The sequence below is a fragment of the Oncorhynchus nerka genome, linkage group LG4 (genome assembly GCF_034236695.1).
Source record: "Oncorhynchus nerka isolate Pitt River linkage group LG4, Oner_Uvic_2.0, whole genome shotgun sequence".
In the NCBI taxonomy this organism is placed as follows: Eukaryota; Metazoa; Chordata; class Actinopteri; order Salmoniformes; family Salmonidae; genus Oncorhynchus; species Oncorhynchus nerka.
The window spans coordinates 86,544,340-86,571,311 of NC_088399.1; the positions used below are offsets into that span (position 1 = coordinate 86,544,340).

The 26,972-nt window shown below is 43.9% G+C and overlaps 1 protein-coding gene across 1 annotated transcript in view; it reads left to right on the top strand.

Moving 5' to 3' along the window:
• LOC115117124 (gamma-aminobutyric acid type B receptor subunit 2) overlaps positions 1-26,646 on the top strand; it is a 595,916-nt gene extending 569,270 nt beyond the window's left edge. The window contains exons 14-19 of the mRNA XM_065017992.1: positions 9,477-9,587; positions 11,468-11,692; positions 11,945-12,127; positions 13,930-14,059; positions 19,497-19,614; positions 23,243-26,646. Coding sequence (XP_064874064.1) covers positions 9,477-9,587; positions 11,468-11,692; positions 11,945-12,127; positions 13,930-14,059; positions 19,497-19,614; positions 23,243-23,408 — 933 coding nt within the window. The 3' untranslated portion in view covers positions 23,409-26,646. The remainder of the gene's footprint in view (positions 1-9,476; positions 9,588-11,467; positions 11,693-11,944; positions 12,128-13,929; positions 14,060-19,496; positions 19,615-23,242) is intronic.
• Positions 26,647-26,972: the final 326 nt, after the last annotated feature.

A 26,972-nucleotide genomic window follows, 5' to 3' on the forward strand; every position in this document is an offset into this window, starting at 1 on the left:
AAACTCTAGAGCTATTTTTTCTCTCTCTGCAGTGGAATCTTCTGTTTTGTAATTGCCACTGCAAGTGATGGAGAGTCGCTGTCAGTGGGCTGATAGCTCATCCACACACACACACACACACACACACACACACACACACACACCAGCTGAGGATGTAAGCTCTCAATTTTCTCCCACTGGCGCTCTCACCTGTTGGTCCCACTCCTCCTCTCACCTGTTGGCCCCACTCCTCCACTCTCCATCTTTCCTTCCTTCCTTCCTTCCTTCCATCCCTCCTCCAGAAAGAAGCAGGGCTCTCCACACCTACCCGCTACTCTCTTTAGTCTCTCCCTAGTGTGGAGCACGCCACTCGGATGACTGGCTCCCTAAACCTCCCTGCCTCCTTCCTTGCCTCTTGCCTCTTAAAATGTTGTCAATGTTCTAGGAACGTTCTCCAACTGGTTTGACATCGGAAATGTTGTCAAAATAGTTCAGAGAATGTTAAGAAACAACGTTCTTCTGTAGGAATTCCAGTACTTCAGCATAACGTTTCCTACAGGTTTCATCATGGTTCTATTTGAAGTCATGTTCTCAAATTGTTCCAAGAATGTGAAGAAAACTTTCCATAAAAAACAAGAGAGGATTGGTAACGTTTAGAGAACGTTCTTAGAATGATATTTAAAAACAAACGGTAGAGCGGTAGAGATACTCTTAATGATCGGCTATGAAAAGCCAACTGACATTTACTCCTTAGGTGCTGACTTGTTGCACCCTCGACAACTACTGTGATTATTATTTGACCATGCTGGTCATTTATGAACATTTGAACATCTTGGCCATGTGCTGTTATAATCTCCACCAGGCACAGTCAGAAGAGGACTGGCCACCCCTCATAGCCTGGTTCCTCTCTAGGTTTCTTCCTAGGTTTTGGCCTTTCTAGGGAGTTTTACCTAGCCACCGTGCTTCTACACCTGCATTGTTTGATGTTTGGGGTTTTAGGCTGGGTCTCTGTACAACACTTTGAGATATCAGCTGATGTAAGAAGGGCTATATAAATCAATTTGATTTGATTTGATTCCATTCTCTATCTTGTGTGTTGGCCACGCCCACACCTGATCTTAATGAGTGCTTGTTTCCTTTGAAATGGGGTCTGTTTGAATAGACTAAAATGAACAGCTTTGTAAACATGGCTCGCTAGCTCCACCCTGGTGGTGCAGTGGACTAAATACATGGACAGAGAACAGAAGATTATAGGTTGAAATTTCGCTGATGCCGTGTCACAATAAAGAAAAATACATGTGTTTGCATGATTATTGCCTAAAGAAATACTTTTCTATGTGTCCTATCTGTAGTGCTGAGCAATTAGTGCTTTTTGAGGTCGGTTTGATTTCTGTTTGATTATTTATAAAAGAATCACGGTTTTCGATTTCAGTTTAAATTTTAAAAAATGTTTAAATTATTTTAGAGCTTTTCAATGGGAATTCTAAAGCCAAAAATAGGAAACATTACATTTTCAAAACATTAAAAATATTCCATTGTCTCTGTCAGGTCCACATTGGGTAGACATCAATTGAAAAATAGGAAATTACTATGAAATAACACAATATTTCAGTTGTGTTGTCATGCCCTGACCTTAGTTATATTTGTTTTCTTTATTATTTTGGTTAGGTCAGGGTGTGACTAGGGTGGGTATGTTCGTTTTTTATTGTCTAGTTTTTTTTGTAAGTCTAGGTATTTGTATGTCTGAATGAATGAATGAATTGGTTCCCAATCAGAGGCAGCTGTTTATCGTTGTCTCTGATTGGGGACCATATTTAGGTAGCCATATTCCCTTGGGTATTTTGTGGGTTCTTGTCTATGTGTAGTTGCCTGTTAGCTTCACGTTTCATTCGGGTTCATTCGTTTAATAAATTCAGAATGTATGCTCACCACGCTGCGCCTTGGTCTCCTCCTTACGACGGACGTGACATGTGTATATTACTTTATTTTTATTTGATGACTTTATTTTTTTCATTCATTATAGTCATCATCTCATCCCTGCTCAGGCAGTATCAGCCAAACAGCCAGACAACGTTATCTCTGTACTGTCTTTAGTCATCCTATTTAGCTAGGCTAGCTTGCCTAAGCGTGCTGCAGAACTGTCTGACTAAGTAATTTTACTAGATCTTTAAAGTAGATAAGGCATGCTTTCACAAACTGTATACATTCCTCTCTCATGTTGTCTATCTAACGTAGCAGGCGTAAAATTGTATCCATCTCTGAGCCAAAAAAAACAGGCTCAATGGATTATAGTTATTGTAGTTAATTACCACGTTTCTGCGCTGAACTAGGTTGAATATTTGCTTAATAAAAACTACAACTCCCTTCAGCCGAGCGTCCCACATACACTACCGTTGAAAAGTTTGAGGTCACTTAGAAATGTCCTTGTTTTTTAAAGATTTTTTTCTTTCATTAAAGTAACATAAAATTGATCAGAAATACAGTGTTCACATTGTCAATGTTGTAAATGACTATTGTAGCTGGAAACGGTAGATTTTTTATGGAATATCTACATAGGTGTACAGAGGCCCGTTATCAGCAACCATCACTCCTGTGTTCCAATGGCACATTGTATTAGCTAATCCACGTTTATCATTTTAAAAGGCTAATTGATCATTAGAAAACCCTTTTGCAATTATGTTAGCACAGCTGAAAACTGTTCTGATTAAAGAGGCAATAAAACAGGCCTTCTTTAGACTAGTTGAGTATCTGGAGCATCAGCATTTGTGGGTTTGATTACAGGCTCAAAATGGCCAGAAACAAAGAACTTTCTTCTGAAACTTGTCAGTCTATTCTTGTTATGAGAAATGAAGGCTATTCCATGCGAGAAATTGCCAAGAAACTGAAGATCTCGTACAACGCTGTGTACTACTCCCTTCACAGAACAGCGCAAACTGGCTCTAACCAGAGTAGAAAGAGGAGTGGGAGGCCCCGATGCACAACTGAGCAAGAGGACAAATACATTAGAGTGTCTAGGTTGAGAAACAGACGCCTCACAAGTCCTCAACTGATACCTTCATTAAATAGTACCCGCAAAACACCAGTCTGAACGTCATTAGTGAAGAGGTGACTCCAGGATGCTGGCCTTCTAGGCAGAGTTGCAATGAAAAAGCCTTATCTCAGACTGGCCAATAAAATTAAAATATTAACATGGGCAAAAGGACACAGAGACTGAACAGAGGAACTCTGCCTAGAAGGCCAGCATTCCGGAGTCGTCTCTTCACTGTTGATGTTGAGACTGGACAGAGGAACTCTGCCTAGAAGGCCAGCATTCCGGAGTCGTCTCTTCACTGTTGATGTTGAGACTGGACAGAGGAACTCTGCCTAGAAGGCCAGCATTCCGGAGTCGTCTCTTCACTGTTGATGTTGAGACTGAACAGAGGAACTCTGCCTAGAAGGCCAGCATTCCGGAGTCGTCTCTTCACTGTTGATGTTGAGACTGAACAGAGGAACTCTGCCTAGAAGGCCAGCATTCCGGAGTCGTCTCTTCACTGTTGATGTTGAGACTGGACAGAGGAACTCTGCCTAGAAGGCCAGCATTCCGGAGTCGTCTCTTCACTGTTGATGTTGAGACTGAACAGAGGAACTCTGCCTAGAAGGCCAGCATTCCAGAGTCGTCTCTTCACTGTTGATGTTGAGACTGGACAGAGGAACTCTGCCTAGAAGGCCAGCATTCCGGAGTCGTCTCTTCACTGTTGATGTTGAGACTGGACAGAGGAACTCTGCCTAGAAGGCCAGCATTCCGGAGTCGTCTCTTCACTGTTGACGTTGAGACTGAACAGAGGAACTCTGCCTAGAAGGCCAGCATTCCGGAGTCGTCTCTTCACTGTTGACGTTGAGACTGAACAGAGGAACTCTGCCTAGAAGGCCAGCATTCCGGAGTCGTCTCTTCACTGTTGATGTTGAGACTGGTGTTTTGCGGGTACTATTTAGTGAAGCTGCCAGTTGAGGACTTGCGTGTTTTCCTCGTTTGTTTTCTGTTTATGGGATAAGACAGGTTAAGAGGAAAGAGAGAGTGTGCTGCATTATCAGTGGACTGGATTCAAACTGCAGCGATATATGAGATCTGGAGGCAGCGATTTAGACCACTCTAGACCGCATTGTTCACTACTTAGGGAACAGAGTGCCATTTGGGATGTAGCCTCTGTCTCGGCTAGGTTACATTTGGGATGTAGCCTCTGTCTCGGCTAGGTTACATTTGGGATGTAGCCTCTGTCTCGGCTAGGTTACATTTGGGATGTAGCCTCGGTCTCGGCTAGGTTACATTCCGCCAGGCTTGTGTGTATAGGGACTGTCTGCATGCTACCTAAATGTTTGAATCCTTTGTGGGCTTTGTGTTTTGAATATTGAGCCGAAAACTGAACTTTTATTGTGTATTGCTGTTGTACCTCCTCAGTTTCATTATACACCTGCATTTTTTATTCATATCAAATCAAATTGTATTTGTCACGTGCTTTCTAAACAACAGGTGTAGACTAACAGTTAAATGCTTACTTACGGTCCTTTTTCAACAATGCAGAGAGAACATTTAAATAGTGGCACAAGGAATAAATACACAGTGAATAACGAAAAACAATGAGTAGAAAATAACATGGCTGTGTATAGGGAGTAGATAATAACATGACTATATATAGGGAGTAGAAAATAACATGGCTATATATAGGGAGTAGATAATAACATGGCTATATATAGGGAGTAGATAATAACATGGCTATATATAGGGAGTAGATAATAACATGACTATATATAGGGAGTAGATAATAACATGGCTATATATAGGGAGTAGATAATAACATGGCTATATATAGGGAGTAGATAATAACATGACTATATATAGGGAGTAGATAATAACATGGCTATATATAGGGAATAGATAATAACATGACTATATATAGGGAGTAGATAATAACATGACTATATATAGGGAGTAGATAATAACATGGCTATATATAGGGAGTAGATAATAACATGGCTATATATAGGGAGTAGATAATAACATGGCTATATATAGGGAGTAGATAATAACATGACTATATATAGGGAGTAGAAAATAACATGGCTATATATAGAGAGTAGAAAATAACATTTATAAATGCATGCTCTTCAGCCAATCACTGCCCACACCTGCCTGCCCATCAAGCATCACTACTCTGGATGGTTCTGACTTAGAATATGTTGACAACTACAAATACCTAGGTGTCTGGATAGACTGTAAACTCTCCTTCCAAACTCACATTAAGCATCTCCAATCCAAAATTAAGTCTAGAATCGGCATCCTATTTCGCAACAAAGCATCCTTCACTCATGCTGCCGATCAGACCCTCGTAAAACTGACTATCCTACCGATCCTTGACTTCGGCAATGTCATTTACAAAATAGCCTCCAACACTCTACTCAGCAAATTGGATGCAGTCTATCACAGTGCCATCAGTTTTGTCACCAAAGCCCCATATACTACCCACCACTGCGACCTGTATGCTCTCGATGGCTGGCCCTCGCTTCATATTCGTCGCCAAACCCACTGGCTCCAAATCATCTGTAAGTCTTTGCTAGGTAAAGCCCTGCCTCATCTCAGCTCACTGGTCACCATAGCAGCACCCACCCGTAGCATGCGCTCCAGCAGGTATATTGCACTGGTCACCCCCAAAGCCAATTCTTCCTTTGGTCGCCTTTCCTTCCAGTTCTCTGCTGCCAATGACTGGAACGAACTGCAAAAATGCCTGAAGCTGGAGACTCATATCTCCCTCACTAACTTTAAGCACCAACTGTCAGAGCAGCTCACAGATCACTGCACCTGTACATAGGCCATCTGTAAATAGCCCATCCAACTACCTCATCCCCATACTGTTATTTATTTTTCTCCTTTACCTTTATCCTTTACCCAGTACTTCTCCTTGCACACTCATCTTCTACACATCTATCACTCCAGTGTTTAATTGCTATATTGTAATTATTTCACCACTATGGCCTATTTATTGCCTTATCCCCCTTATCCTACCTCATTTGCACACACTGTATATGACTTTTTCTATTGTATTATTGGCTGTATGTTTGATTATCCATGTGTAACTCTTTGTTGTTGTTTGTGTTGCACTGCTTTGCTTTGTCTTGGTGTTACGAATCCCTTTTGGCCCGACAGTCTAGGGGGAATGGTAATGAGACCCGTAACATAACTCATGCAAATTATTATTGTGACAAAGTAAAAGTGTGCACGAAATAACCACGACAACAGAAATCTATCGTCAAACTCTAGGTTTATTTATAAACACACGGTAATGGGGGGAGCAGGAAAAGGGGCTGAGCTGGACCCAAGAAAAGAAACAATAAGTATTCAAAAACACCCCTAAGCTAGACTAGCCTACTTTAACAACAGCTAACTAACCAAAAATACAGTTGGTGTTCCGCCCAGTTCTAACTAGTGTATTTAACAAAGTTCACCTACGGGTAGTGTATGCCCATGGGCGACTTGTCTTGGTTTCCCCCTTTTCCCACCAGCAACAAACAAACACCATAACCAAAAACAATACTCACAGGTGATGACAAAGTGCTATGGAGGTGCTTAAACAAAAGAGAGGTGAAGACACAAAGCGAGAGTGAAACACAGAGACCTACAGACATGGCATTTACAGAGAGATTGAGCTAGAGATTGAGCTCTAGAACAAACAAATGATGGGGTTCTTAAACCATGGGGAAGGAACTGTGATAGGGTAGGAACGAGGAGGTGTGTCTTCTGATTGATGATTGATTGTTGACTGATTGGGGAGTGATGGTTTTCACCTGTGAGGGGAGAAGGAGAGAAAAGAAACACACACACAGGATACACACACACACAGGATAACTGTATCCGTAACACTTGGCCAGGTCGCAGTTGTAAATGAGAACTTGTTCTCAACTGGCCTACCTGGTTAAATAATGGTGAAATAACAAAATGTAAAATATTCAACAGGTGTTGAGCGTTTGTAAATTCGTCAGTTATTCTGCGCTCTGGCTCACTCAGACGAGAGTGCTCTGAGTGGATAGCCAGAGTGAATTTACCAGCTATGTCTATCAACAGTTGTCGTAGTGACATTCTATTGAAATAGTTACTTGCATAGTGGAGTATTTTGTTAAGACATGTAGCTAGCTAGCTAGGTAATCAATTAACCATAGTCCCAACTCATGACGTTTCTACACTGCATGAATCTGCAGGTAGCTAACCAACCAGGTTCAATGTTAGCTCGCTAACAGGCTATAACTAGCCTGTTAGCGAGGTAAGAATATAACTAGCCTATAACTAGAGGTATGAATAATAAGATCATACATGTAACGTTAGCTAGCGAGCCAGCTAAAAGTACAAATGAAAACGACTTTGTCAAAATTAGAAACGTGTAATATCTGAAAATATAGCTAGCTAGACTATCTTACCTGTATACATTATGGACGGACGCTTCTCCCTGTCATGGATGCCATGGTTGCCCTTAGTGTGAAGATGTAATCCGGACACAGGTGTTTTCTCCATCTCCTTAGCTATCATACTCTAATTCCACTGATTTCAAAACTCATTCCTCCAGAAAGTGGAGAGCAACACTTATGCAGTTCTACTACGCAATACACTTTTTAAAAAGCAGCGTTAGACAGGATTACCTCAACTTACTGACCAGCTCAAATAGACAGAAGCGTGCTATATGGCAGACCAATCTGAACTCATCTCTCGGCATGTCGAGCCCACTCATTATCTCAGCCAATCATGGCTAGCGAGAAGGTTGCACATTTTTTCGGTGGCTAAACCAACTAGGCTTGTAATTTAATAAGTTTATTCATATTGTTGTGACAAAGTAGGTTTGGTATACAGAAGATAGCACTATTTGGTAAAATACCAAGTCCATATTATGGCAAGAACAGCTCAAATAAGCAAAAAAGAAACGACAGTCCATCATTACTTTAAGACATGAAGGTCAGTCAATGCGGAACATTTCAAGAACTTTGAACGTTTCTTCAAGTGCAGTCAGAAAAACCATCAAGCGCTATGATGAAACTGGCCCTCATGAGGACCGCCACAGGAAAGGAAGACCCATAGTTACCTCTGCTGCAGAGGATAAGTTCAATAGAGTTACCACTTCAGAAATTGCGGCCCAAAGAAATGCTTCACAGAGTTCAAGTGACAGACACATCTCAACATCAACTGTTCAGAGCAGACTGCGTGAATCAGGCTTTCATGGTTGAATTGCTGCAAAGAAACCACTACTAAAGGACACCAATAAGAAGAAGAGACTTGCTTGGGCCAAGAAACACGAGCAATGGACATTAGACTGGTGGAAATCTTTCCTTTTTTCGGAGTCCAAATTTGACATTTTTGGTTCCAACCGCTGTGTCTTTGTGAGACGCAGAGTAGGTGAACGGATGATCTCCGCATGTGTGGTTCCCACCATGGAGGAGGGGTTGTGATGCTGCTTTGCTGGTGACACTGTCTGTGATTTATTTAGAATCCAAGGCACACTTAACCAGCATGGCTATCTGGTTTTCGTTTAGTGGGACTATCATTTGTTTTTCAACAGGACAATTACCCAAAACACACCTCCATGCTGTGTAAACGCTATTTGACCAAGAAGGAGAGTGATGGAGTGCTGCGTCAAATGACCTGGCCTCCACAATCACCCGACCTCAACCCAATTGAGATGGTTTAGGATGAGTTGGACCGCAGAGTGAAGGAAAAGCACCCAACAAGTGCTCAGCATGTGGGAACTCTTTCAAGACTGTTGGAAAAGCATTCCTCATTAAGCTGGTTGAGAGAATGCCAAGAGTGTCCAAAGCTGTCATCAAGGCAAAGGGAATCTCAAAGAATCTCAAATATAAAATATATTTTGATTTAAAAAAAAAAAATTGGTATGTGTTATTTCATAGTGTTGATGTCTTCACTATTATTCTACAATGTAGTAGGTGTGTCCAAGCCTTTAAAAACTTGTACTGCATGTCACATAAGATCATAATCAACTGTAGTTGCTGTGTATATGTGTGTATATGTGTGACACTGTCTAACTTGTATTTTTTGGAAGAAGTACTGTTCAGAATTTGATTGTAGTAGAAAATATTTTTGCTTAGGCTGTTGTTGTTGGTATTGTTGTTGTTGTTTTTGACATGCATGCGCCCACCACTGACCAGCCCTTCACTTCTCTCAATTCAATTCAAGGGGCTTTATTGGTATGGGAAACATATGTTAACATTGCCCAAGCAAGTGAAGTAGATAATATACAAAAGTGAAATAAACAATAAAAATGAATAGTAAACATTACACTCACAGAAGTTCCAAAATAATAAAGACATTACAACTGTCATATTATTGTTACAATTAAGTATTGTGACGATGTACAAATGGTTAAAGTACAAAAGGGAAAATAAATAAGCATAAATATGGGTTGCATTTACAATGGTGTTTGTTCTTCACTGGTTGACCTTTTCTCTCTCTCTGTGTGTCCCTACAGGCGGACCCCCAGGGGCGGGACATAGCCATCCGACCCTTCCTGGAACACTGTGAGAACACACACATGACCATTTGGCTGGGGATCGTTTACGCATACAAGGGCCTGCTTATGGTGAGTAAGGAGAGAGATTGGTGTGTGTGTGTGTGTGTGTGTGTCCGTCACCTCAAGGGCCTACTCATGGTTAGGGAGGTAGTCTCTGAGCTGCAGGAAAGGAAGAGGTGGTGGCTGTTATCTGAACACCGTCTAGCATGTGTATACCATGGTCATTGTGTCATGATGGAGAGTTTTCTGCCACTCACAAAGCACACGTATGGTAATCATATCTGTGGTTGTTAGATGTCGATTTCATCAGGCATAGAGCACATTCTATTGTTCTGTCTGAATACTGGGATATGACTCATACTCTACTATACAGAGAGAAATAGCACATGACCTGCCATCGGTTCAGTGATGAGTTACACACAATAGACTTGTCCTTCACTGAAGAGAACCTTCCACTGTGAGAAAGAGAAATATCAAAGGAAACACAAAATACTTTGATCACTGTTCTCTCCTCAACCAAATAAGAGTGGTCCATTGAGTAGTAACTAGGTTCAGTGTGTGTGTGCGTGCGTGCGTGCGTGCGTGCGTGCGTGCGTGCGTGCGTGTGTGTGTGTGCCTCCAAGCAGAGCTCCCAGTGGATGTAGTTAACCAAACCCCTCCAGAAGCCTAAGGTTTCTAAATTAAATGTGACATATTTGAAAATGTTCCGCTTCCCCTCGGCTGGTGTGTTTGAACTCCTTAACTTAACTAGTCCAGACTGTAAATAATTCAGCCTTTCAGTCCACTTATAGCCATGACAGAGAGAGGAAACAGAAAGAGAGCAGTTAGACAGAAAGTGGGATACATGGCGTGACAAACTTCAGAGTAGTTGTGTCTGAGACAAAACTGGGACATGACAACAGTAGGAGCAGCATCTGAGGATTGAGTCATCATCTATCCTATAGCGCACACACACACACACACACACACACACACACACACACACACACACATCCTATCCCAAGGTGTGATCATGTGACGAGTGCTCCTGTGATGCTGCGACATCATTATAATGTTGAGACACACTGGGGTTCTGTTCTAGAATATTCCATGCAGTGTTCTGTGAAGAACACAAAAGCACTCTCAGAAAATAAACCATTTATGACCACAAAATCAAAAGGCTTTTCAAGTTTACATCAATGCTGCTGTCTGCTATGTAGGTCACATTAGCTGGTATAATTCATATATTTGTGCAAATGTACATAATGTACATCTCTATATCACAACAGCTACAGTATGTAGTAACATAAATAGGCCTATACATCCCTGTTAATATTTAATTATTTATCTCCTCTACTCTCCTGTCCCCCTCCCCTCCTCTCTCCTCTCCTTTCCCCTCTCTCTCCTGTCTTCTCTCTCTCTCCTCCTCTTCCCTTCTTATCCTTCCCCTCCCCTCCTCTCTCCTCTCCTTTCCCTCCTGTCTTCTCTCTCTCTCCTGTCTTCTCTCTCTCTCTCCTGTCTTCTCTCTCTCCTCCTCTTCCCTTCTTATCCTTCCCCTCCTCTCCTCTCTCCTCTCCTCTCCTTTCCCCTGTCTCTCCTGTCTTCTCTCTCTCTCCTGTCTTCTCTCTCTCTCCTCCTCTTCCCTTCTTATCCTTCCCCTTCCCTCCTCTCTCCTCTCCTTTCCCCTCTCTCTCCTGTCTTCTCTCTCTCTCCTGTCTTCTCTCTCTTTCCTGTCTTCTCTCTCTCCTCCTCTTCCCTTCTTATCCTTCCCCTCCTCTCCTCTCTCCTTTCCCCTCTCTCTCCTGTCTTCTCTCTCTCTCCTGTCTTCTCTCTCTCTCCTCCTCTTTCCTTCTTATCCTTCCCCTCCCCTCTCCTCTCCTTTCCCCTCTCTCTCCTGTCTTCTCTCTCTCTCCTCCTCTTCCCTTTCTTATCCTTCCCCTTCTCTCCCTCTCTTCTATCCTCTCCTCCAGTTGTTTGGGTGCTTCCTTGCTTGGGAGACGAGGAATGTGAGCATCCCGGCCCTGAATGACAGCAAGTACATCGGGATGAGTGTGTACAACGTGGGCATCATGTGTATCATCGGGGCGGCCGTGTCCTTCCTCACGCGAGACCAGCCCAATGTGCAGTTCTGCATCGTGGCTCTGGTCATCATCTTCTGCAGCACCATCACTCTCTGTCTGGTGTTTGTGCCAAAGGTAAGAAACACAGGAAATGGTATACTGTCCCCTTCCTGTCCAGCCAAGGGGCATGAAACTGCTCAACCCACTGGATTCATGCACTCTAAGAGAATCTCAGGAAGTGATAATGTTGCTGATTGTATGAAATACTTTCCCTTGTTTTTAAACATTTCGATATGAGTAAACGTAACATGACATCAGAGGAGGAATGTGGTGTGACACCTCAACCTGTCATTCTAAGCCACTGCCCTTTATTATGACAACTTGCAGTTCATCACGATGAGGACCAATCCAGACGCAGCTACTCAGAACCGGAGGTTAAAGTTCAACACGAACCAGAAGAAAGAGGACTCCAAGACGTCCACGTCAGTGACCAGTGTGAACCAGGCCAACACGTCCAGACTGGACGGCCTGCAGACCGACAACCACCGCCTCCGCATGAAGATAACAGAGGTGACGTCATCGTGATACTGCCTTATGTCATGTCATCATCACACATGAAGAGGCCAGGGAGTCTCTCCCGACCACACCAGTCCTGTTACCTACATTTAGTCCCCAAAGTTCTCTCAATTTCACAGTCAGGAAACGCTCGTGTCCCTATTGATGTGACCAGAGAGACACCCTGTTTTTTCTATTTATCTAAAGTATGGGATTCTTCATATATAAGTCTTACGTTTGCGTGACATAACAGCAATGACAGTGTCCTCAGACATTGCCTTGTCTATAGTTGGTCCTGTCTGCCAGTAGCACCATCCTGTCACTCTATAAAGTGTCTCTAGTTGGTCCTGTCTGCCAGTAGCACCATCTATAAAGTGTCTCTAATAGGTCCTGTCTGCCAGTAGCACCATCTATAAAGTGTCTCTAGTTGGTCCTGTCTGCCAGTAGCACCATCTATAAAGTGTCTCTAATAGGTTCTGTCTGCCAGTAGCACCATCTATAAAGTGTCTCTAATAGGTCCTGTCTGCCAGTAACACCATCTATAAAGTGTCTCTAATAGGTCCTGTCTGCCAGTAGCACCATCTATAAAGTGTCTCTAATAGGTCCTGTCTGCCAGTAACACCATCTATAAAGTGTCTCTAATAGGTCCTGTCTGCCAGTAGCACCATCTATAAAGTGTCTCTAATAGGTCCTGTCTGCCAGTAACACCATCTATAAAGTGTCTCTAATAGGTCCTGTCTGCCAGTAGCACCATCTATAAAGTGTCTCTAATAGGTCCTGTCTGCCAGTAACACCATCTATAAAGTGTCTCTAGTTGGTCCTGTCTGCCAGTAGCACCATCCTGTCACTCTATAAAGTGTCTCTAATAGGTCCTGTCTGCCAGTAGCACCATCTATAAAGTGTCTCTAATAGGTCCTGTCTGCCAGTACCACCATCTATAAAGTGTCTCTAATAGGTCCTGTCTGCCAGTAGCACCATCTATAAAGTGTCTCTAATAGGTCCTGTCTGCCAGTAACACCATCTATAAAGTGTCTCTAATAGGTCCTGTCTGCCAGTAGCACCATCTATAAAGTGTCTCTAATAGGTCCTGTCTGCCAGTAGCACCATCTATAAAGTGTCTCTAATAGGTCCTGTCTGCCAGTAACACCATCTATAAAGTGTCTCTAATAGGTCCTGTCTGCCAGTAACACCATCTATAAAGTGTCTCTAATAGGTCATGTCTGCCAGTAGCACCATCTATAAAGTGTCTCTAATAGGTCCTGTCTGCCAGTAGCACCATCTATAAAGTGTCTCTAATAGGTCCTGTCTGCCAGTAACACCATCCTGTCACTCTATAAATTGTCTCTAATAGGTCCTGTCTGCCAGTAACACCTGATAAAGAGTAAGAGTAGCCCTTGTAGTTGTTCCTAACGCCATTCTTGAAGTACAATGGAGTTGAATAGAAAAGGTTTCTTTCTGATCAAAATCAATACATTTCAGTAGGCAACCCTCATCTGTCCTTGCAGTTTTTTCCATCACTATTTCACTATATTTTAACAATTGGGTAACACTTTGTTTTAAGGGTCCATAATAAACCATTTATAAGGCATTTACAAACCATTTGTTCAACATGTATTAATCATTACTCCCAAAGTTTAAAACTATTTTAACCTCTGAAACATTATGTTCACATCTTAAACATTATGTCAACATCTTAAAAACTATTTCAACATCTTAAACATTATGTCAACATCTTAAACACCATTTTAACATCTTAAACATTATGTTAACAACTTAAACACTATTTTAACCCCATAAAGTACATGTTGTCTGTGCAGTTGGATAAGGAACTGGAAGAGGTGACCATGCAGCTGCAGGATACCCCAGAGAAGACCCCGTACATCAAGCAGAACCACTACGGAGACGTCAACAACATCCTCAGCATACGCAACTTTACCGACGGCAAAGGTGACTGACCACTGCTGCTTTTGTTCACACTTCTACAGCATCACCTCCCACATATTCCTCACTCATTAGAACAGACAGACTCACCTCTGTCAGCATGGACTGCTGCTGCTGCACCCACTGTCTGCACGTGATTCTCTCTGAAGAGTTGTATTCATCTGTCCCAGGTAAAACAGCTGTGCTCTCCTCATAGATAGGGAACAGCATGACAACTATTTTTATTTTGTATTTTTTTATTGAACCTTTATTGAACTAGGCAAGTCAGTTAAGGGCAAATTCTTATTTACAATGACGGCCTAGCAAAAGGCAAAAAGGGGGCTGGGATTAAAAATAAAAATAATATAAAAATATAGGACAAAACACACATCATGACAAGAGAGACAACACAACATAAAGAGAGACCTAAAACAACAACACAGCATGGTAGCAACACAACATGACAACAACATGCTAGCAACACAACATGGCAGCAGCACAACATGGCAGCAGCAAAACATGGCAGCAGCACAAAACAGGGTACAAACATTATTGGGCAGAAACAACAGCACAAAGGGCAAGAAGGTAGAGACAACAATACATCACGCAAAGTAGCCACAACTATCAGTAAGAGTGTCCATGATTGAATCTTTGAATGAAGAGACTGAGATAAAACTGTCCCGTTTAAGTGTTTGTTGTAGCTCGTTCCAGTCGCTAGCTGCAGCGAACTGAAAATACGACCGACCCAGGGATGTGTGTGCTTCGGGGACCTTTAACAGAATGTGACTGGCAGAACAGGTGTTGTATGTGGAGGATGAGGGCTGCAGTAGGTATCTCAGATAGGGGGGAGTGAGGCCTAAGAGGGTTTTATAAATAAGCATCAACCAGTGGGTCTTGGGACGGGTATACAGAGATGACCAGTTTACAGAGGAGTATAGAGTGCAGTGATGTGTCCTACAAGGAGCATTGGTGGCAATTCTGATGGCCGAATGGTAAAGACCATCTAGCCGCTCGAGAGCACCCTTACCTGCCGATCTATAAATTACGTCTCCGTAATCTAGCATGGGTAGTATGTTCATCTGAATCAGGGTTAATCTGGGGTGAAAGAGGAGTGATTACGATAGTGGAAACCAAGTCTAGATTTAACTTTAGCCTGCAGCTTTTATATGTGCTGAGAGAAGGACAGTGTACCGTCTCTAGCCATACTCCCAAGTACCATCTCAAACTCTAATTCCTCAGAGGTAGTAATCACATCTGTGGAGAAAGGGGCATTCTACTTACCAAAGGTTAAGGGCAGAGAAAGCTGGTTGGACACTAAGAAAGCTTTTTGTAGAGTGTTTAACACAAAATCTGGGGAGGGGCCAGCTGAGTATAAGACTATCATCTGCATATAAATGGATGAGAGCTTCCTACTGCCTGAGCTATGTTGTTGATGTAAATTAAGTAGAGAGTGGGGCCTAGGATCGAGCCTTGGGGTACACCTTTGGTGACAGGCAGTGGCTGAGACAGCAGATGTTCTGACTTTATACACTGCACTCTTTGAGAGAGGTAGTTAGCAAACCAGGCCAAAGACTACACCATAGTACCTCTCTCGTAGTTCAGGACTACAGTACCCTGAACCTAAGTTTGTCGATTGCTCAATGATAAGCTTCTGTTCAGCATTTAGACTGACAGACAGGCATATAGAGAAATATAAATGGGTCATTATATTCACCATGAGGATTCAGCCACATTGTAGAGAACATCACCACGACCATATATCTACCTCAGCCATCAGTATTCATGAGACTGGCTGGACTAAATGCATTTGGGCTGTGAATGAGGGGCTGTTATAAGAGTACAACAGATTACAATCACAACCAAGTACAAAGAACACTCTCCATAGTGCATGAATATTCATTAGCACATGGTTTCGACATGAAGGTAGAGCGGTGGGGTTGACTGACCACGGCATCCATATTAGGAATTGCCTCAGTTGTCAGGCCAGTTAAAATACATAGTCCTCAACTACTACAGTTGTTAGCAGTCAGTTGACAAGTTTGAGAGTTTCATAAGACAATTGAGGAACCTAATATGGGTGCCGTAAAGGATCTGGAGAGTAGTTACAGAGTTCAGAAGACATTCATATTACTGTGAGGTTATCTCTCAGGGCACAAGAGATAGTGACCTGTTACAGTAAATTGCTCTTTTGACACCATCCCACCAACATTGTTTTCAGAGCTGGGTTTATATATTATTAATTTCCAAATAGGATTATACCGTGAATTGCTCACATTAATAAATCATTTACCGCCGCAATCCAATCCATATGAATGCACTATGCTATGTTTAGACATGCGCCCCTGTATCCTCCTCTTCAGATGCACATTTCGGATACACAATGCCACAATGTGATCGTCCAATCAGGTCAATGTTATGCTAAGAGGTGAAGATCTGGGTCAACTGGAGAGGAATAACTGGACACAAAAGGGGCTCGTTTTGGGGCTCTCCAGGTGGTGCTTGAAACACTGATAAGGCTGTTTACTTTGATAACAACTGTGTTCACACTCACCGTCTGTCTCCCACGGCGACGAGAGGCCAACACCAGAATCCTGTCAGGCTGTTTCCCCCCTGGACTAAAATATTTTCCACAACATCAAGAAGCGCTCTCTCTCTCTCTATCTGTCTCATTGTGCTACCAGCAGAGCTCCATTTAGCATGTGTTGAACACACAAAACAGAAGTGTTGTCTTTGTTTGCTGCTGCCTTTAAAGTAATGCCCGACAGATACTGTATCAGTGATGTAATGCCCGACAGATACTGTATCAGTGATGTAATGCCCGACAGATACTGTATCAGTGATGTAATGCCTGACAGATACTGTATCAGTGATGTAATGCCCGACAGATACTGTATCAGTGATGTAATGCCTGACAGATACTGTATCAGTGATGTAATGCCCGACAGATACTGTATCAGTGATGTAATGCCTACTGTATCAGTGATGTAATGCCCGACAGATACTGTATCAGTGATGTAATGCCTGACAGATACTGTATCAGTGATGTATGCCCTGATACTGTATCAGTGATGTAATGCCTGACAGATACTGTATCAGTGATGTACTGCCCGACAGATACTGTATCAGTGATGTAATGCCTGACAGATACTGTATCAGTGATGTAATGCCCGACAGATACTGTATCAGTGATGTACTGCCCGACAGATACTGTATCAGTGATGTAATGCCTGACAGATACTGTATCAGTGATGTACTGCCCGACAGATACTGTATCAGTGATGTAATGCCTGACAGATACTGTATCAGTGATGTAATGCCCGACAGATACTGTATCAGTGATGTAATGTCTGACAGATACTGTATCGTGATGATGTAAGATACTGTATCAGTGATGTAATGCCCTGTATCAGTGATGTAATACTGTATCAGTGATGTAATGCCTGACAGATACTGTATCAGTGATGTAATGTCAGTGATGTAACTGACAGATACTGTATCAGTGATGTAATGCCTGACAGATACTGTATCGGTGATGTAATGCAGATACTGTATCAGTGATGTAATGTCTGACAGATACTGTCTGACAGATACTGTATCAGTGATGTAATGCCTGACAGATACTGTATCAGTGATGTAATGTCCGACAGATACTGTATCAGTGATGTAATGCCTGACAGATACTGTATCAGTGATGTAATGTCTGACAGATACTGTATCAGTGATGTAATGCCTGACAGATACTGTATCGGTGATGTAATGTCCGACAGATACTGTATCAGTGATGTAATGCCTGACAGATACTGTATCAGTGATGATGCCTGACAGATACTGTATCCCGACAGATACTGTATCAGTGATGTAATGTCTGACAGATACTGTATCAGTGATGATCCGACAGATACTGTATCAGTGATGTAATCTGACAGATACTCGGTGATGTAAGTGACTGTATCGGTGATGCCTGACAGATACGGTGATGTATCAGTGATGTAATACTGTGATCAGTGAGTAATACTGTATCAGTGATGTAATGTCCGACAGATACTGTATCAGTGATGTAATGCAGATACTGACAGTGAGTAATGCCTGACAGATACTGTATCAGTGATGTAATGCCTGACAGATACTGTATCAGTGATGTAATGTCTGACAGATACTGTATCAGTGATGTAATGTCTGACAGATACTGTATCGGTGATGTAATGCCTGACAGATACTGTATCGGTGATGTAATGCCCGACAGATACTGTATCAGTGATGTAATGTCCGACAGATACTGTATCAGTGATGTAATGCCTGACAGATACTGTATCAGTGATGTAATGTCTGACAGATACTGTATCAGTGATGTAATGCCTGACAGATACTGTATCAGTGATGTAATGCCTGACAGATACTGTATCAGTGATGTAATGTCTGACAGATACTGTATCAGTGATGTAATGCCTGACAGATACTGTATCAGTGATGTAATGCCCGACAGATACTGTATCAGTGATGTAATGTCTGACAGATACTGTATCAGTGATGTAATGTCTGACAGATACTGTATCAGTGATGTAATGCCTGACAGATACTGTATCAGTGATGTAATGTCTGACAGTGACGCTGTTACAGGCAAATGAAGATCTTAGAATCTTCACAGTCAATATTTTCATACTTAGCATTTGCTTTGAGAGAATGCTTGACATGCTTGGCATTGTAATACTATCTATTATTATTAGTATGACTGATGGTGGTACATTAGCTTCTCAGGTGTTGTGATCTGAACCAGGCATAGGGGACATACCAATGGCATACTATTCCCTATATAGTGCACTACTTTTGCCCAGAGCTCTATTGGAATCCTATCGGGTCCTGGTCAAAGGTAGTGAACTACACTGAGTGTACAGTACATCCTAATATTGAGGTGCAGCTCCCCCGTTTCTGCTCTCAGAACAGCCTCAATTGGTCAGGACATGGACGCTGCAAGGTGTCGAAAGCGTTCCACAGGGATTCTGGCCCAATGCTTCCTACAGTTCTGTCAAGTTGGCTGGAAGTCCTTTGGGTGGTGGACCATTCTTGATACACACAGGAAACCGCAGCGCTGCTGGGTTTCACACAAACCGGTGCGCCTGGCACCTACTATCATACCACGTTCAAAGACACTTAAATATTTTGTCTTGCCCATTCACCCTCTGAATGACACACGTAACACAATCCATGTCTCAATTGTCTCAAGGCTTAAAAATCCTTCTTTAACCTGTCTCCTCCCTTCCATATACACTGATTTCAAATGGATTTATCAAGTGACATCAAAAAGGGATCATAGCTTTCACCTGTATTCACCTAGTCAGTCTATGTCATGGAAAGTACAGGTGTTCCTACTGTGTTGTAGAGAATAGGGAGTCATTTTATGGCATGGTGTGACAGCCTGTATGGGGATTGATCCTGTTTGCTGTGTCATCTCTCCGTGTCTCTGCAGAGGGGGAGAAATCGATAGTGAAGAATCATCTTGAGCAGAAGCCTCAGGCCCAGTGGGGCTCCATGGATCCTTCCAGAATAAACAGAGGTCCTCTGGAGGATATCAACTCACCTGAACAGTGAGTTCTCCTCAAAAGTATCCCTCCTCCTTTTTCCTCCCCCCTTTTTCCTCCTATTGTTATCTTTTTTTGCAGACTAGACATCAGATGTATTGCCTCCACCACCAGCACTGCATGGCGGTTGCTCTGGCAACCAGCTCTATAAAAGATGGACCAATATAACGTCCCAATCATCTACACACACTCTCTCCCCCTCCCACACACTCTCTCCCCCTCCCCCCCCACACACACACACACACACACATAACCGGCAGAGCACAGCTGACTGCATGTTGTCCCAACTCTTAAAACGTGGCGGTCCAGAACACTCATAACACACTCAGCTGACAAATAAAGAGCTACCTTCACTTATTATTCATGAGCAGGCTGGGGCATGTAGACTTCATCAGAGAGGGGAAAAAAGAGTTTAAAGCATCATTGAGAGCCTCCTCTTCTCCCTCCTCCTCCCCTCACAGCGACCACTCTCCCCTCACAGTGACCGCTCTCCCCCCCTCCTCCCCTCACAGCGACCGCTCTCCCCTCCTCCCCTCACAGTGACCGCTCTCCCCTCCTCCCCTCACAGTGACCGCTCTCCCCTCCTCCCCTCACAGTGACCGCTCTCCCCTCCTCCCCTCACAGTGACCGCTCTCCCCTCCTCCCCTCACAGTGACCGCTCTCCCCTCCTCCCCTCACAGTGACCGCTCTCCCCTCCTCCCCTCACAGTGACCGCTCTCCCCTCCTCCCCTCACAGTGACCGCTCTCCCCTCCTCCCCTCACAGTGACCGCTCTCCCCTCCTCCCCTCACAGTGACCGCTCTCCCCTCCTCCCCTCATAGTGACTGCTCTCCCCTCCTCCCCTCCCCTCACATCTTTTCCCTCGTCCTCCAAGCTCTCCTCCTCCTCCTACGTTCATCTAACTGGGATTGGATAGAGAGAACACGTGAGTGAGTGAGTGAGTGAGTGAGTGAGTGAGTGAGTGAGTGAGTGAGTGAGTGAGTGAGTGAGTGAGTGAGTGAGTGAGTGAGTGAGTGAGTGAGTGAGTGAGTGAGTGAGTGAGTGAGTGAGTGAGTGAGTGAGTGAGTGAGTGAGTGAGTGAGTGAGTGAGTGAGTGGTGACATGAGAGGAACAGAGAGGGGAACCATGATAGAGAAGACACAGAAGAGAGAGAGCAGAAAACGGATAGAGAGAGGGAGACAGAAATTACATGATAGAGAGAGGACATGAGAAGGAGGGAGAGGAACCAAGAGGGAGGATCCATGAGAGAGTCACAGAGCTTATGTAACCAGTGATTTACGGCTACAGTTGGAAGCAGCAGTAGCAGCAGGGGTTGAAAATAGACTGGGGAGACAGAAGAAGTGGAAGAACACTGAGTTATTCGCACACCACATGAATGTTTGATCACATGGTGGGAGGGAGGTGATTCCCAAACCTTCCATAACAAAGCCATCACCTACAGCGAGATGAACCTGGAGAAAACTCCCCTAAGCAAGCTGGTCCTGGGGCTCTGTTCACAAACACAAACACACCCCACAGAGCCCCAGGACAGCAACACAATTAGACCCAACCAAATCATTAGAAAATAAATAAAAATACTTCACACATTGGAAAGAAATAACAAAAAAACTGTGCAAACTAGAATTCTATTTGGCCCTAAACAGACAGTACACAGTGGCAGAATACCTGACCACTGTGACTGACCCACAATTAAGGAAAGCTTTGACTATGTACAGACTCAGTGAGCATGGCCTTGCTATTGAGAGAGGCTGCCGTAGGCAGACCTGGCTCTCAAGAGAAGACAGGCTATGTGCACACTGCCCACAAAATGAGTTGGAACTGAGCTGCACTTCCTAACCTCCTGCCAAATATATGCCCATATTAGAGACACATATTTCCCTCAGATTACAAAGACTCACAAAGAATTTGAATTTGGCAATGTAAACATATGTAAACCCATGTCAATAAAGTGTTATTTCATCAAGAAACATGTACAACAACCTGTGAGACAATTCACTGGTCTCTTTTGAAAGTTGGCAGAATTGAAAGACTTTGAAGGACATGTTTTTTCTATATTTACATAACTGCCATTTGGTTAGGTAATCGGCTTGAAAAGCAATGGCTCTAGCAGAGAGGTGCGGTGTGAGCTGTCACACCAGGCAGAAGCATGACATTTTATTTTTGTCAGAAGATCTCCAAAGCACGGAGTGGATTATGGGTTAGTGGAGAGGAGTAGAGAGGAGGGACCAGGGAGGCTCTGGTGTGATACTGTGGGGGGTAGAGGCGGAGGGGGAGGGGACCAGGGAGACGCTGGTGTGTTACTGTGGGGGGTGGAGGAGGAGGGGGAGGGGACCGGGGAGATGCTGGTGTGTTACTGTGGGGGTGGAGGAGGAGGGGACCAGGGAGGCTCTGGTGTGTTACTGTGGGGGTGGAGGAGGGGACTGGGGAGGCTCTGGTGTGATACTGTGGGGGGGTGGAGGAGGAGGGGGGGACCGGGGAGACTCTGGTGTGTTACTGTGGGGGTGGAGGAGGAGGGGACCAGGGAGGCTCTGGTGTGTTACTGTGGGGGTGGAGGAGGGGACTGGGGAGGCTCTGGTGTGTTACTGTGGGGGGTGGAGGGGAGGGGACCGGGAGGCTCTGGTGTGTTACTGTGGGGGGTGGAGAAGGAGGGGACCGGGAGGCTCTGGTGTGTTACTGTGGGGGTGGAGGAGGAGGGGATCGGGAGGCTCTGGTGTGTTACTGTGGGGGTGGAGGAGGAGGGGGAGGGGACCGGGGAGGTTCTGGTGTTTTACTGTGGGGGGTGGAGGAGGAGGGGACCGGGGAAGCTCTGGTGTGTTACTGTGGGGGTGGAGGGGAGGGGACCGGGGAGGCTCTGGTGTGTTACTGTGGGGGATGGAGAAGGAGGGGATCGGGAGGCTCTGGTGTTTTACTGTGGGGGTGGAGGAGGAGGGGATCGGGAGGCTCTGGTGTGTTACTGTGGGGGTGGAGGAGGAGGGGACCGGGGAGGTTCTGGTGTTTTACTGTGGGGGTGGAGGAGGAGGGGATCGGGAGGCTCTGGTGTGTTACTGTGGGGGTGGGAGAAGGAGGGGATCGGGGAGGCTCTGGTGTGTTACTGTGGGGGTGGAGGAGGAGGGGGAGGGGACCGGGAGGCTCTGGTGTGTTACTGTGGGGTATAGGAGGAGGGGGACCGGGGAGGATCTGGTGTGTTACTGTGGGGGTGGAGGCGGAGGGGGGGGACCCTGGTGTGTTACTGTGGGGGCGGAGGAGGGGGGCGGGGAGCTCTTCGACTGTGTGCGGTAATGCCAGTGAGAAGTGAGATGTCACTGACTGCGTTGTGACCCTGTTACAGTATTGTAACTACAGTGTACAGTCATTCAGCCCTCTTTGCATCAGTAATCAGAAGTGCTGGTGTACAAAAAGCCCATTTGAATTATTGACAGTGAAACAGCACATACAGAAGCTGGCTGGATGTAAATAGTTTTGTATGTACAGTGTGTTCGCAATGTAGCACCACATCAATTTAGAAAGATTGTACAGGGTTTAGCACTTTGACAGCACACATGGGACATCAACTTCTTCAATTTAAACTTGTAATTAGTCAGGTGAATATAATGATCTTAAATGATACTTAACATGCTATACCTCTCTGTCCACAGCATACAGCGCAGGCTCTCGTTGCAGCTACCCATCCTGCACCATGCCTACCTACCCTCCATAGGGGGGGTGGACGCCAGCTGTACCAGCCCCAACGCCAGCCCTGGCTCCAGCCCGCGGCACAGACACATGCCCCCGTCCTACCGGGTCATGGTCTCAGGCCTGTGAGCATCAGTCTCCCCTGGTGCTTCCAAGAAAGGACATCTGTGTTTTAAAAACAACAAGCAGACCCTAGCTTAGGCTGTCAGCAACATTGGAATAATATGTCTGTTGGACCAGGGAGGGGGAAGTTGGTTCCACTCGTCATGCCTCGGTCTCTAGAACCCCTCTCTAGAACCATGGGTCGGGAAGGGGGGAGGGCACAGGAGGACCTTACAAATGACACACGATCCAGAGCAACAACCTCCTTTGGTCTCACCCCACCACCCCAACAGCAGAGGACCTGACCAGACCTGGGGTGGATCTGCTTCGGAGGGTTTTTACGTTGTTGTTTTTATTTTGTCATACACTGGACTATGTGTGAGCCTGTCAAAACGTGAGCATTTCAGCTACGTCAATGCCTGGGAGGCGTTACTATAGGAACAAAAGAGTTCCAGCCCGGACTGACGTAGGATTCATCAAAATTCACCATTGTGAACAAGCATGTAAATAGCATACTTTCTGACTTTGACGTACCGTTAGCTTTGAGTATGCTGTGAATGAACATATTGGGGGGGTGGGGGTCTGTATAGGGGTAGGAGGTCCTGAAAAACGAATGAAACCGTAAAAACTGGCCTACTACAAAGCAAAATGTAAGACAAATTGGTTTGTGTAATATTACTGCATCATTGTAGTGTGTTAATTGTGTTAAATGGATTGGCTCATGGCAAGAAGTAAGATTACTCTAATTTCTGTGACTAGGAAACTGTGGTAAGACACCAGGGGCCAATTCTTTTAACTTGGAGTAATATGCACACATCTTATTTTACACTTTGCTACATTTGCACCATTCATTTTTCTTAAAGATTATGCTCTCTCTTTGCATAGGCCTTTAATGTGTTTCAACTTCCCTAGTGTAATTGACCTCCAAAACAACAATTAAATACTACAGTAGAATGCCTTTAAAAGGCAACAGAACCAAACAGGACAGATTTCCAGGAAACAATGACAATAGTAATGACTCTCCGTGTTCACTATGTGTTGACACACACACACAAACACATAAAGATACACACCTATAGGGAAACAGGAGTGCACACCGTATCCTAGTGATGTTACGTGTCCAGACGAGGCCTCGCCAAACAGGCTCCCATTACCACTGTAAATGGTCCAGAAACTGTGATGTCGCTCCATTATCTGGCTGTAGTGAGGATAAAGAAGCATCTTTCTAATGAATATACGTTTCATAAGTCAATGAAATAGGTGCAGGGTCAGACAGCATCAAAAGTGGTGAGAAACGGAGATCGAAGACTTGGACAGAGGTTCTGTTGACAAGACATACATTCAGATCGTAATGAGGATGTGGGTTTGCCATTTCGGATTCATCAGTAGTTTTGAAACCGTGAAATTAAGTCCCTTTAAGCTGTTTCAATTCGTTTATCTAAATGTCAATGACCAAAATGGCAAATACGTACGGCATATGTGAACCCTTTTTTTTTTTTTTACCTTTATTTAACCAGGCAAGTCAGTTAAGAACACATTCTTATTTTCAATGACGGCCTGGGAACAGTGGGTTAACTGCCTGTTCAGGGGCAGAACGACAGATTTGTACCTTGTCAGCTCGGGGGTTTGAACTCGCAACCTTCCGGTTACTAGTCCAACGCTCTAACCACTAGGCTACGCTGCCGCCCCTCCAGATGTGGTTTGAGCAGAAATGGCGCCGATGGAGACCACAGAACCGACCACAACAATTGAACCACAGACTGGGAGAAGCAACTCTAAATCACCTGGCACTTAGCAACAGTGGAACATACATCAGAGTTACTATAGAAATGTATTTCTGTGCAGTTGGCCCAAAGGTCATTTCTTGGACTAAAATGGGGCCGTAGACATAGCTAGCTATCGTCATTTTATTTGTACAACTGTTGTCACAAGAACAAGAAAAACACAAAGTGGACGAAATCCACCAAAAAGCTACGTATCATCATCAAAAGTCTAGATTTGTTTCAGCATATATTTCACCATTGGTGTCTTGGTTCCAGTTTTAGTTTTTAAAAGGCGTTCGTTGAGCTCTGTGCTTGTAGTCATATCCTGTACCCTGCAGGAGCCACAGTATACACCAGGCCCAGTAGGTAGTGGTGGTAATGGTGTGGGCCAGGCTAAATTAACTCAACAAGAATCTGTAACGCATCTGGAAATTGTATAACCTGTCATGACTTCTTAACCATTCACTGCTCCTACACCTGGAATATACAGGGTGAGATAGATCACTTGGGGACAACTCATTACAGAGAGTGGGCTGCTCTGTGAGCTGGGCTTGGCGTCTGAACGCTGATGATGTCTGTCAGCCAAGGAGGAAGCCTATTGGAGGACAAGGAATGGTTGGGAAGGAGCAGGTTGGAGACAGTACTGCTATTGGACACATCCAGGTGTGAATTCCTGTCTGAGCTCCTCCCCCTAGCCTGGAGTCAATGGGGCTGTCCAGAGCCGCAACACAGCAGCACAGACCTCCATGAAGCGAAAAGGCTTCTTTCTCATCCCTCTTTGCCCACCAGAGAAACACACAGTCACTTCTGAGTGAGTGAGACACTGGGGTTGGTTGTTCCTTCAGAAAAAGAAAAAAAAACACATTTTATATATTACATTATATGTGATTGTGTAAAATTTGCTGATACCCTGATGGTGTTGATTTATGTATGAAATATTTGGTGTTTGGCTTTCTCAAGATGGCATGAAATAAAATGTATCATTCACATAGGAGTTACCTGTTTTTACGACTGTCGTGACAAATCCACTCTGTTTCTTCTGTCACGCTGGTTTCATTTCTATATCCTGTCTTTAAGAGGACATCATCAAGCAGTCAATGTCAAAGCCAAGATTCTCAGTGAGAAATCCCCCCCCACACACACAATATAATGTAAACTACATGCAGCATTACACATGCTGCAAGATGCTGAGGGCAATAAGTGTACAACACGTACTAGCTTTGGCTAGCTGTGTCAGAATTAACCTATAGAACAGTCAATAACACATCAAAAATGTTCTTTTCTCAGCATTCATGGAATCTGACAGTCACTATTTATTGTTCTTACAAAATGCCAAATGCTGTTTATCAGGTACTGTTACTTTCATTTGCTATGTGCCCTAATTTTCTATTATTAATTAAAAATTGTTCTCAACGTCTGCAACAATAGTTCTTCAAATGCAATGTTAGTAGTTAAAGGGCTCATAATAACTGGTAATAAACTGCTTTTTCATGCTAACGTTCTGTATTAGCCAGGGCTACTCTGTTCTTCGGTTTCTATCAGTTTAAAGGTCAAAAACACGTGTGTGTGTATATATATATATATATATATATATATATATATATATTTGTATATATCATCATCAGGGTTTCTGGAAAATCTATTACAAAATGTAATATGAGAAATATACAGTACCAGTCAAAAGTTTGGACACACCTACTCGTTCGAGGGTGTATTTATTTGTATTATTTTCTACATTGAAGAATAATAGTGAAGACATCAAAACTATGAAATAACACATATGGAACCATGTTTTTTTTAAATGTATTTTATGTAGTAAGCAAAAAAA